General features: G+C 50.9%; 1 protein-coding gene across 2 annotated transcripts in view; it reads left to right on the forward strand.

Moving 5' to 3' along the window:
• Positions 1-3,819, forward strand: part of LOC102559892 (serine protease 1-like) — a 29,195-nt gene extending 25,376 nt beyond the window's left edge. For both annotated transcript variants that reach the window (XM_059718104.1, XM_059718105.1), the window contains 2 exons: positions 2,698-2,834; positions 3,393-3,819. In XM_059718104.1, coding sequence (XP_059574087.1) covers positions 2,698-2,834; positions 3,393-3,554 — 299 coding nt within the window. In that variant the 3' untranslated portion in view covers positions 3,555-3,819. The remainder of the gene's footprint in view (positions 1-2,697; positions 2,835-3,392) is intronic.
• Positions 3,820-12,009: the final 8,190 nt, after the last annotated feature.

Consider the following 12,009-nt stretch of genomic DNA (forward strand, 5'->3'; position numbering starts at 1 on the left):
GTTTTTCCAGATGTTGAAACCACAAGTTGATTGCACGATTGGCTTTTAATGTTTTTTATTTTTTCCTTTGGCACCATTCCCACATTCCAACATTCTGACCCGCTTAGGAAACCTGACATGGTTTCCACCCAGAAACCTTTCAACACCTTTCACTTTGAATGAAAGAAAGAAAGAGAGAGGGAGAGAGAGAGAGAAAGAAAGGGAGAAAGACAGAAAAAAAGACTTTGACTTTTAACAACTTTATTTCACAAAAGATCAGGTACAGAAAGCAAAAAACCATCATACCACACCAAAGAGAAACCGTTCCAGGACATTCAGAACATCACACCGTGACAAACACCTTCGCACAAATACACATCGTGTCTAACATGCTATTTATATATATAGCCCTCGAGAAACGAACAATTCCACCCTTCCCTGTCCCATAGTACACGTACAAAAACCTTCAACTTCTCACCCCGAGAAAATAAACAACAGCAGCCTGGTGAGGGCCCAGGGCACGGCACAAGCCGGAAGCCACAGTCTGCCACCGCGCCCGCCCGGTCGCCCAGACCGGTCATGACATCAGAGCGCGTATTTGAGACGGCCGTCCTCCACGTGGCACAGCGCTCCCTCAAGGGCCCAGAGTGCCTCGAAGGCGGGCACCCCCCGCCGGAGCACAGTGTGCTCAAACTCCAGTGAGAGGTGCGCCCGCACTAGGAGGCCGAAGAGCCGTGGGGCATCGTCTGAGCTGGTGCCGGCAAGCCGGTTACGGCGGCTCCGACAGAAAAAAAGAAATGGGGAAGAAACAGAGGAAGCAAGCAAGCCTTCTTTCCCCTCCTTTGTCCAACCCACCCTTAATGACCACAGTTGAAACCTTGGATGTCTATGGTGCTTAAATCCTTTGGGAATATCCCAAAAAATGATTTTGCTCCCCCTAGTCTGAGCAGGGAAGCAGCATCATTCATGCAGAAGGCTGGGTAGATTCACACCTTGTAGACCAATGGTTTTTCCATAAAAAAAAATATGGGAATACCCACCCTTACCATTCAAAAGGGGCCCATGCTTCCATTTGCAATTTTTTAGGGGCCCATGAATGGAAAATGGTTGAAAACCACTGGTGTAGAACAACTAAATTGAAGATCATCTACAACCCTCTATTTGACTCAGAAGTGATCATCCTTGACCGTGATGGATCGCTGATGAAAACAGATGTCCAAGCTTCTGTAATGGCATCTTACTTCATCAGACACTATGAAGGGACTTCATGGTTTTTTGTTCCACAGTTTCCCATGCAAGTCAGTTTTTAAAGTGCATTGTCTAAGAACAGGGGTGTAGGTTTTAGCCGTGTTGGTCTAAGAACAGCCACTCTGATGTCAGCCATGAGGTATCCATGGACTTGTGTGTCATTCTGGACTAGATGTCAGATGGGCATCCATTCATACTTTCATGGAGAGATCTGGTGTAGCTGGCAGAAGAGGACTGTGAGCAGGGGATGGTGGGTATGGTACAGGTAGAGGAGCAGGTGAATGGGTCTGGGAGGTTATAATCCATGTTGTTTGGTCCAGTGAGGGTGTGATGTGTGTTGATGAAGGGACCCAGCTGATATGATGGTTGAATAGGTTGAACATTTACAAAGACAGGTGGAGAGATGGATGATTACTTGAGGGGACAGATAGATGTGTATGAACATCCTTGAACACCTAGGAGGATCAATGGATGACTATGAAGATGAACGGGTGGACAAACAGATGAGATAGACCATCAGTGAATGAACATATGTGATGATAGATTGATAGAGAGGTGGACAGATGAATGGATATGAAAATGGAGTGAGGATAGATGGTGAGTGCATTGTGTAGAAATGAGAGAGGGAGATGGCCATGGTGGATCATAGGACACTGGGGCTGGAAGGGACCTCACAAGGTCACATTGAATCCAGCGTCCTGCTCAAGGCAAGATCAGCCCTGACTCAACCATCTCATCCAAGTCAGCCCTTGAAAACTTCTGAGGATGGAGATTCCCCCACCTCTTTGGGCAGTCTGTTCTAATACTTGACCACCTTTAGAGTCAGGAAGTTCTTCCTCACCTCCAGCCTCAGTTTCCCTGCTGTAGCTTGAGACCAGTTCTCCAAGTCCTATCACCTACAGCCACAGAGAAAAGCCCGTCTATATCCTTTCTATAATCTACCTTCGGGGAATTGAAGACTGTGATCAAATCCCCCCACCCCAGTCTTCCCTTCTCCAGACTCAGTCACCTTAGCTCTTTCAACCTATTGTCAAGTCATCAGTCTTATTTCCCAGGCTTCCAACCACTTCTGTCACTCTACCCTGGCCTCTTTCCAACATTGTCCACCTCCTTCTTGAAGTGCAGGGCCCAAAACTGGACACAGGACTCCAGGTGAGGCCTCCCCAGTGGTGAATTTAGTGGAAGAATCACTGCTCTCAATTTGCAAGTGACACTCATTTTAATCCAGCCCAGTTTGCTACTGGCTTTGTTTGCAACCAGAGTGCCCTGGTTGGCTTATATTCAAGATGATGGTCCAGTGTCACCTCCAGGTCCTTCTCTGCATTACTACACTCCAGCCAGTCACTCCCCAGTCAGGATTTGTGCCTGTAATTATTTTCTCCCAAGTGTTGGACTTTGCACTCGTCCTTTTTTAACCTTGTCCTTGTTGGATGGAAAGGCATCTTCTCACCTATCCTCTCTTGCTTCCAGCAAAGTACCCTGACATTTTGCAGTGTGCCACCGTCAAAGTCCTCAGTGATGAAGAATGCAAAACAGCTTATCCTGGAAGCATTACCAAAAACATGCTGTGTGCTGGGGTGACTCAAGGAGGTGTGGACTCATGCCAGGTGAGAAAGGCTGGATCAGTGACCTGAAGCTTGTACAGAGCCAATGTGGGATGAGGGCTAAGACGTGGGACATCTCATTATAGTAGGCAGCAGAAATGTCCACTGGAAGGAATTCTCTCGTGTATAATACTTGTTTCAGGGGTAATAAAGTCCCGCTGCAAATGCCCCCAAAATTGCATTCCATTTTCTTCCATTTGCTTCCATGTTCTTCCTGAATCTCACCATGACAACTCTAAATCTGAAGGAAGAATGAGGAAAAGGGGTTAGAAAGTCATATGGCCATAGAGAAGTTGGGTTGGAAGGAGCTCTGGAGGTCATAGAGTCATGGAGAAGTCATAAAGTCATAGTGCCTAGTCCACTGCCTCCCTGCTCTAACAGAGAGGGCGTTCTCCCTGAGATCCATCCTACTTGGCTACAACCTCAGTAGCTGGAGGGTTGGGGGGGAGGGGTGAGACAAGCCATGTGTTGTACGTGAGAGAGTATGTTATCTTGTAGGAGGCCAGACTGGATGACCTGTGGAGGGCCCTTCTAGCCTGATTTCTCTATGATTCTCTGCAGGGCGACTCCGGGGGTCCACTGGTGTGCAACGGGAAGCTGGAGGGTATCGTGTCCTGGGGAATGCAGGTTTGCGGGCGGAAGGGCAAGCCGGGTGTCTACGCCAAAATCTGCAAGTTCACGGACTGGATTCTCAAAACCATAAAGGACAACTCACGTACCTGAGTCCTGGCAGCTGGCCCCATGAGAGATCCCCCTCCACACGTACCCTTTCTCCAGAGCCTGGAATAAACCCTGTGAAACACTCCCCACATCTCCAAATGTGGTGTCTCCTTTATGGCTCAGTGAAGACTGGATGATCCCAAGACTTGACCCAACATCCACCCAAGGGTCCAAGGACTTTATGTTTCCCCTTGTGCACCCGGGATGTAGCTTCTGTCTCTCCCCCAGGGCCCTTCTTCCTTCATGTATAAATGGCTGCAAAAATTGATACCCTTCTTCATGTCATCCCCATCCCAACCCTGTGGGGAAACTATCAGGACTGGGAAATGAACCAGCAACCTCTTGAATCTCAAGGTACAGCCAGATGGTGGCAGGGTTGGTGGTGTCTCTGCAGCAGGCCATCAGAGAGTGACAGAAGGCCACGTGGAGTGGGCATGGCTCATCCTGTTTGTGGGTGTGGATGATGTCATGATGCCTTCATTGGCTCACTCCCGATTGGTCAGAAATATTTTTTTTTTTAAGTTTTCTTTCTTTTTCCTCAGTGAGTTTTGCTGAGGGGAAAGAGCAGAACAAGGGGACATTGTGTGTGACTGTGTGTGAGATAGAGAGTGTGAATGCATGCATGTGTGACTGCACCTGTGTGTATGTGAGTGCATGAATGCACCTGTGAAAATATGTGAATGCACATGTGTGTGAGCCTGTGCACACATATGCACAAGTGTGCCCATATGATGGGGAAAGAGCATGTGCACATGCAGCTACATGTGTATACATGTGCATATATATGTGGGAGTGTACATGTATGTGTGAAAACAGGTGAACATCCACATGTGTGTATATGTGTGCTTATGTGAGTGCATGTATGTATGTATGTATGTGACAGTGTGTGTGCCTGTAAGAGCTTGTGAGCACGTGCATATTTGTGTGTGTGTGTGTGTGTACGTGAGCTTGTGCCTGCATATGATGTGTGTGTGTCTGAGTGAGTGTGTGTATGTGTGCATGTGAATGCTTGTATGTATATGTGTGTTTGTGAGAGCTTGTGAACATGTATGCATTTGTGTGTGTGCGCAGGGAGCCAGAGCCGGGGATGGGCTCCACAACACCTGCATAAAGGCCAGGGTCTCCCAGGTCCCCTCACGCCTGACCTGCAGCCCCCTGCTCCCCAGCAGCCCTCCTGGTGCTCCTCACTCCCATTCTCGCAGCCCTCTGCCCACCACAGCCCTCCTGGTGCCCATCACTATGGATCTGCGGCCCCCTGCAGCCCTGCCGGTGCCCCTCACTCCTGATCCACAGCCACCTACTCCTGAGCCCCATTAGTGCCCCTCACTCCCAACCTGCTGCCTCTTGCTCCCCTACAGTGCTGCTGGTGTCCCTCACTCCCGACCTTCAGCACTCTGACCCCCACAACCTTGCCGGTGCCCCTCACTCCCAACCTGCAGACCCCAGCCCCTCTCTGACTGTGCTGGTGACCCCGTGCCTCTATGTGTGCATGCCTTCTTCCCCCTCCTGGTGACAGCACCCTCTGGGCCAGCCTGTCTTTTCCCTCCTCCCTCAAAGCTTTAAACTTTCCTGCTCCACCCAAATGATCTGGGATGGCAAAAGCCCAAAACCCCACTGGTTCCCTCACTCCCATCCTGCAGCCCTCTGCCTCCCCAAGCTCTGCCAGTGCCCTTCACTCCTGAACCACAGCCCCCTAGCCCCATTCCAGCCCACCCAGTGCCCCTCACTCCTAAACTCTTGATGGAGAGGCTCTGTGGAGGGGGTGGCAAGTGTCCCCAGCTTCATGGGGGTCAATGCAGTAGGGGTCCCCCTTCCCCTCCACCCCCCAAAGAAGAACCTATTCCCCAGGTATCAGCTCTCACTAGGCTTCAAGGTCAATGCTGAACCCAGGGGCCTTCTTCCATCCATCCAGGTCTTCTTCAGAAGTTGGTACCTTCCCAGAGTCCCTTTGTTGGGGAGGAGAGCCTCAGAGGGGCTTTCTGTGGGAGCTGGGGTTGTGGGAAGCCACCTATTACTGGAACATCTGCTGGTAGAGCCAGATAAGTGTGGACAAAGTTGTATAGAAGCAAGACGTTGGCTGTTACGGTCCCCTTGCTTTCCTTGTAGCTGGTTCAGGTGTTGGGCCCCTGTTGTGTCAGGGTTGACAGTCATCTTATGTAGAGTTTAGGTGATGGAGGGTCTAGGTTGGTTTGAATTGGGATTATCCTGCCTCAGGCAGTGGGTTGGACAGATGTAACCTCTCGAGGTCCCTTCCACCCCTGCTTCTCCATCACTCTATGACCATGACTCTATGGCCTTTGGATGTCTTTTGAGTCTGACTTCTCTATGATTCTATGATTATGAACTTGGATTGGATGGTTTAGATAGGGATGACTCTGCCTAAGGCTGGGCATTGGACTAGATGTGACCTCTGGAGGTCCCTTCCAGCCCTGCTTCTCCAGGACTCTATGACCACGATCCCTATGGCTATCTATGACTCGTTAACCTCTCCAGGTCCCTTCCACCCTGGATTCTCTACAATTATGGACTTGCATAGGATAATTTGGATAGGGCTGACCCTGCCTCAGGCAGGGCATTGGACTAGATGTGACCTCTGGAGATCCCTTCCAGGTCTACTTCTCTCTAAATTCTGTCTATGATTCTCTATGACAAAGCTCTCAGAAGATGGGTATGGGGAATGTAATAAAAAAGCAAACAAAATGTTAGGACTGTTAACAAGGGGACTATGAATACAAGTGCTAGCATCCTTGCTGAAGCCAATGGCACCAGCATGGAGTTGATGAGCGTATAAAATGAGGGTTGGAAGGGATCTCAGGAGGTCACATCTAGTCCAACCCCCTGCTCAAAGCAGGATGACCCCCAGCTAGATCATTCTAGCCAAAGCTTTATCTAGCCAGGTCTTAAAAACCTTCTCAAGTGCCAAAGTCTCTGGACACGACATTGTGTGCAGACATCCTATTCTCCACTCCCCAAACAAGTGCTCTACTCTCCAGTTACAGCTTGAGCTCTCACTGTGGCCAGAGAAAATGTGACCAAGGCGTGTTGAAGGCAGAACTCAAGACAACAGATGACAATATCAAGAGCTGGGAAGAACTAGCTGTCAAAACTTGCCAATGGCACCACGATCTCAACTCGTTCAGCCCATTTCAAGGTAGAGAAGCAGAGAAGACAGAACAGAGGGAGGGAGAGGAGAGAAATCCTAGCCTACAACATACTTTCCGCTATAGAAAGGCCTACAACTCCTGCAGATGGGTGTGTTGCTGAAGGATTGGGCTCTGACGTCACCTCAAGACCTATCATAGTTTCATAGTTTCATAGTTGGTAGGGTCGGGAGGGACCTGAGCAGATCATCAAGTCCAACCCCCTGCCATGGCAGGAAAGAGTACTGGGGTCAAATGACCCCGGAGAGGTGTTCATCCAGCCTCCTCTTAAAGACCCCCAGGGTAGGAGCCAGCACCACTTCCCTTGGAAGTTGGTTCCAGGTCCGAGCCACCCTGAGAGTGAAGTAGCGCCTCCTGATGTCTAGTCTGAATCTACCCTCTGTCAGCTTGTGACCGTTGTTTCTTGTAACTCCCGGGAGTGCTCAGGGGAACAGGGACTCCCCCAGTGCCTGCTGGTCCCCCTGACTAGTTTGTAACAGGCCACTAGATCCCCCTCAGCCTTCTCTTGTGAAGGCTGAACAGGTTCAGGTCCCGTCGCCTCTCCTCGTAGGCCCTGCCCTGCTGCCCCCTGATCATGCGAGTGACCCTCCTCTGGACCCTCTCCGTGCTGTCCACATCCCTCCTCAAGTGCAGCGCCCAGAACTGGACGCAGTACTCCAACTGTGGCCTGACCAGTGTCATGTAGAGGGGGAGGATCACCTCCTTGGACCTGCTCGAGATGCATCTGTGGATGCACGACAAGGTGCAGTTGGCCTTCCTGACTGTGTCCTCACCCTGTCAGCCCATGTTCATTTTGGCATCAATAATGACTCCAAGATCCGTTTCTGCCTCTGCACTGACGAGAAGGGAGTTCCCCAGCCTGTAGGTGTGCTGCTGGTTCTTCCTCCCCAGGTGCAGCACCGTGCACTTGTCAGTGTTGAAACCCATCCTGTTCTCATCCACCCACCCCTGTAACCTGTCCAGGTCTGATTGCAGCCTATACCTCCCTTCTAGCATGCCCACCTCTCCCCACATCCTAGTGTCATCTACGAATTTGAACAGGGTGTTTTTTATCCCCCGTCCAAGTCACTGATGAAGATGTTGAACAGTGTGGGTCCAAGGACCGAGCCCTGGGGGACCCCATTTCCCACATCCCTCCAGGTCGAATAAGACCCGTCCACCACCACTCTCTGGGTGCGGCCCTCCAGCCAGTTAGTGACCCATCTGACTGTGTAGGTGTCAACACCACAGTCCACTAGTTTTTTAACGAGAATGGGGTGAGAGACAGTGCCGAAGGCTTTCCTGAAGTCCAGACAGACTACGCCCACTGCTACCCCTGCGTCTAAGGATTTTGTGACCTGGTCATACAAGGCCACCAGGTTGGTCTGACAGGACCTGCCTTGAATGAACCCATGCTGGTTGCCCCTGAGCATAACCTCCCCTGCCGGCCCCTCACGGACATGCGCCAGGATAACTCTCTCAAAAAGCTTGCCCAGGATCGAGGTAAGACTAATTGGCCTATAGTTTCCTGGGTCCTCCTTCCTCCCTTTTTTGAAAATGGGAGCCACATTGGCCCTTTTCCAGTCCTCCGGCACCACACCGGAGTACCATGAGTGCTTGTAAAGCCATGCCAGGGTCCCGCAATGACCTCTGCTAATTCCCTCAGCGCTCTGGGGTGGAGATCGTCAGGACCTGCTGATTTAATTACATCCCGTCCCTCCAGAAGTTCCCTGACTAGATCCTCACTGACCCTAGGCCTGGATGCGCCTCCCCTGGGGCCTGCGGGGGTCCCAGTGTGGGGGGTGACCCGGTCCCTGCTCAGAAAAATGGAGGCAAAGAAATTGTTAAAGAGATTAGCTTTGCCATCTGGAGTGACGACCAGATTTCCTAGCGTGCCTTGCAGAGGCCCCACGTTACCCGGTACCTTCTTTTACCCCCTATGTATTTAAAAAAGGATTTCTTGTTGTCCTTGATCCGGGTCGCTAGTCCCAGTCCCATCTCTGCCTTGGCCTTCCTGACCACCGCCTGCAGGCCCGAGCACCCAAGGTGTAGTCCTCCTGGTGATGGCCCCTCCCTTCCATTGGGTGTACGCCTCCCTTTTCGCTAGGAGATGTTCCTGTATGCTTTTGGTGAGCCATGGGGGCTTTTGCGCCCTCTTGCCCCTTTGATCCTTGTTGGGATTACCTCCCTTTGGGCCTGGAGGATTGTCTCCTTAAGGAATGACCACTCTTCTTGGACACCCAACTCCCCTCCCCTCCGGGACCTCAGTACCTCCCCGACTAGTCTCCTTACCTCATTGAAGTTGGCCCTCCTGAAGTCCAGGGCTGCTACCTTGCTGCAGGTCTTTGCCACCTTGTGCTGGATGGTGAATCCCAGCAGGCGATGATCGCTGTTGCCCAGGTGGTCGAGCACCCACAGACCCCTCACCAGGTCGTCACCCGTGGCCAGGACCAGGTCCAACAAGGCATCTCTCCTGGTGGGGCTGTGCACCTCCTGGGTTAGATGGAGGTCCTGTATCTCAGCTAGGAACCTGCGTGAGTGGTCAGACCTGGCTGACTGCTCTTCCCAGAAGATGTCTGGAAAGTTCAGGTCACCCATGATGACCACATCCTTTGACCTAACTACCTCCATGAGCTGACTTAAGAATTCCCAGTCTAGCTCTTCCCCTTCCTTAATGAGCCATGGTAGAGCTCATTCTCCAATCAAGGAATGGCCAACAATGGAATGAACACAATGGAAAGTATGATGATGCACCTTAATAAATCCATGGTGCATCCACACTTTGAATAAGGTACTCAGTTCTAGTCCCTGAACCTCCAAAAGGATCTAGAAGAACTCAAGAAGGTCCAGAGAAGGGCAACAAGCATGATGAATGCTATGTAGGAGCTCTGCCTGAGACAAGATCATCCCTGCTCCTACCATCTTATATGATTCATAATCATACAGAAGTGGAACTGGAAGTGACTTCCAGAGGTCATAGAGTCCTAGCCATAGAGTCACGGAGAATAAAAGCTGAAAGAGACCTCCAGAGGTCATCTAGTCCAACCCCCTGCCTGAGGCAGGATCAGTTCTACCCATATCATCCTATACAATCCATAATCATAGAGAAGTAGAGCTGGAAGGGACCTCCAGAGGTTATCTAGTCCAACCCCCTGCCTAAAGCAGGATCAGCTCTATTCAAAACACCCCATCCCTCTCCAAACCATCCTATTCCATGAACACACTGGTTTGTGATTACCATATCTGCTTGTATCCCATATACCCCACCCCCTCAAAAAAAAAAAACCCAATACCCCAGCACTCCAAAATTGCAGTGTACTTCTGGCTGGCAGTCTCAGGGAGGGAAAGGAGCAGAGCTACCCTTCAGGATCAGGGATGTGTGTTAACCTTTTCACAGCCACAATGGCTGCTGTCAGTAGTCAGCTGTGACCAGGAAACTCTTTGGTTTCATTCTGCTTTCCTGAATCAAGGTGTGTGCCTTGTTTTGGGGGTGTGGTATGTGTGAAAATAAAGTGTATTCTTGGAGGACACCCAGCTACACCCAGTCATTATGGGATCAGGCATGGAGACAACCTCAATGAAGGAAGAGTACACCCTTTACTGGGTGTGTCTCAGTCCACCCAGTGTTCCAGTAACACACCGGGGGGTGTTCCATCAACTGGAAGTCAGGGTTCAGTTGTCCACTAAAATCCACCAGCCTCACTCTTCAGGATTTGAACTCACATCTTCTATGCCCACAAATCAAAGCCCAAGGTGCAGTATTACCCAAGACCTGGCCAACCACTCACCCCAGCTCGGCCTGTTACCCAGGAGGCTCCAAAGGTGGGGATCAGGTGAACTGGGAGCAAACAATGCAAGCCACAAGTTCTGAATAGGAGGGTATAAAACCCACCCGCTTCTTGTAGGGTCTGTGCTCAGTAATGGAGTTCTCAGGTATTGTTGTCTTTGACTTCCTGGCATTGATTCATAGATTCATAGATTCATAGATGTTAGGGTCGGAAGGGACCTCAATAGATCATCGCGTCCGACCCCCTGCATAGGCAGGAAAGAGTGCTGGGTCTAGATGACCCCAGCTAGATACTCATCTAACCTCCTCTTGAAGACCCCCAGGGTAGGGGAGAGCACCACCTCCCTTGGGAGCCCGTTCCAGACCTTGGCCACTCGAACTGTGAAGAAGTTCTTCCTAATGTCCAATCTAAATCTGCTCTCTGCTAGCTTGTGGCCATTGTTTCTTGTAACCCCCGGGGGCGCCTTGGTGAATAAATACTCACCAATTCCCTTCTATGCCCCCGTGATGAACTTAAAGGCCGCCACAAGGTCGCCTCTCAACCTTCTCTTGTGGAGGCTGAAAAGGTCCAGTTTCTCTAGTCTCTCCTCGTAGGGCTTGGTCTGCAGGCCCTTGACCATACGAGCTGCCCTTCTCTGGACCCTCTCCAGGTTATCTGCATCCTTCTTGAAGTGTGGCGCCCAGAATTGCACGCAGTACTCCAACTGCAGTCTGACCAGCGCCCGATAGAGGGGAAGTATCACCTCCTTGGATCTGTTCGTCATGCATCTGCTGATGCACGATAAAGTGCCATTGGCTTTTTTGATGGCTTCGTCACACTGCCGGCTCATGTTCATCTTGGAGTCCACTAGGACTCCGAGATCCCTTTCCACTTCCGTGCCACCCAGCAGGTCATTCCCTAGGCTGTACGTGTGCTGGACATTTTTCCTCCCTAGGTGCAGCACTTTGCATTTCTCCTTGTTGAACTGCATCCTGTTGTTTTCTGCCCACTTGTCCAACCTGTCCAGGTCTGCCTGCAGCTGTTCCCTGCCCTCCGGCGTGTCCACTTCTCCCCACAGTTTTGTGTCATCCGCAAACTTGGACAGAGTACATTTCACTCCCTCGTCCAAGTCACTGATGAAGACATTGAAGAGTATCGGTCCAAGGACCGAGCCCTGCGGGACCCCACTGCCCACACCCTTCCAGGTCGAAGCCGACCCATCTACCACGACTCTCTGGGTGCGACCCTCCAGCCAATTCGCCACCCACTGGACCGTGTAGTCATCCAAGTCACAGCCTCTTAACTTGTTCACCAGTATGGGGTGGGATACCATATCGAAGGCCTTCCTGAAGTCTAATATACAACATCCACCCCTCCTCCTGTGTCCAGGCGTTTCGTAACCTGGTCATAGAAAGAGACTAGATTGGTCAGGCATGATCTGCCTGCCACAAACCCGTGCTGGTTTCTCTTCAGCATAATTTGCCCTGCTGGGCTGTCACAAATGTGAGCCTTGATAATTTTTTCAAAGACTTTACCAAGGATGGAGGTGAG

This window comes from Alligator mississippiensis, chromosome 15 (assembly GCF_030867095.1).
Source record: "Alligator mississippiensis isolate rAllMis1 chromosome 15, rAllMis1, whole genome shotgun sequence".
Classification (NCBI taxonomy): domain Eukaryota; kingdom Metazoa; phylum Chordata; order Crocodylia; family Alligatoridae; genus Alligator; species Alligator mississippiensis.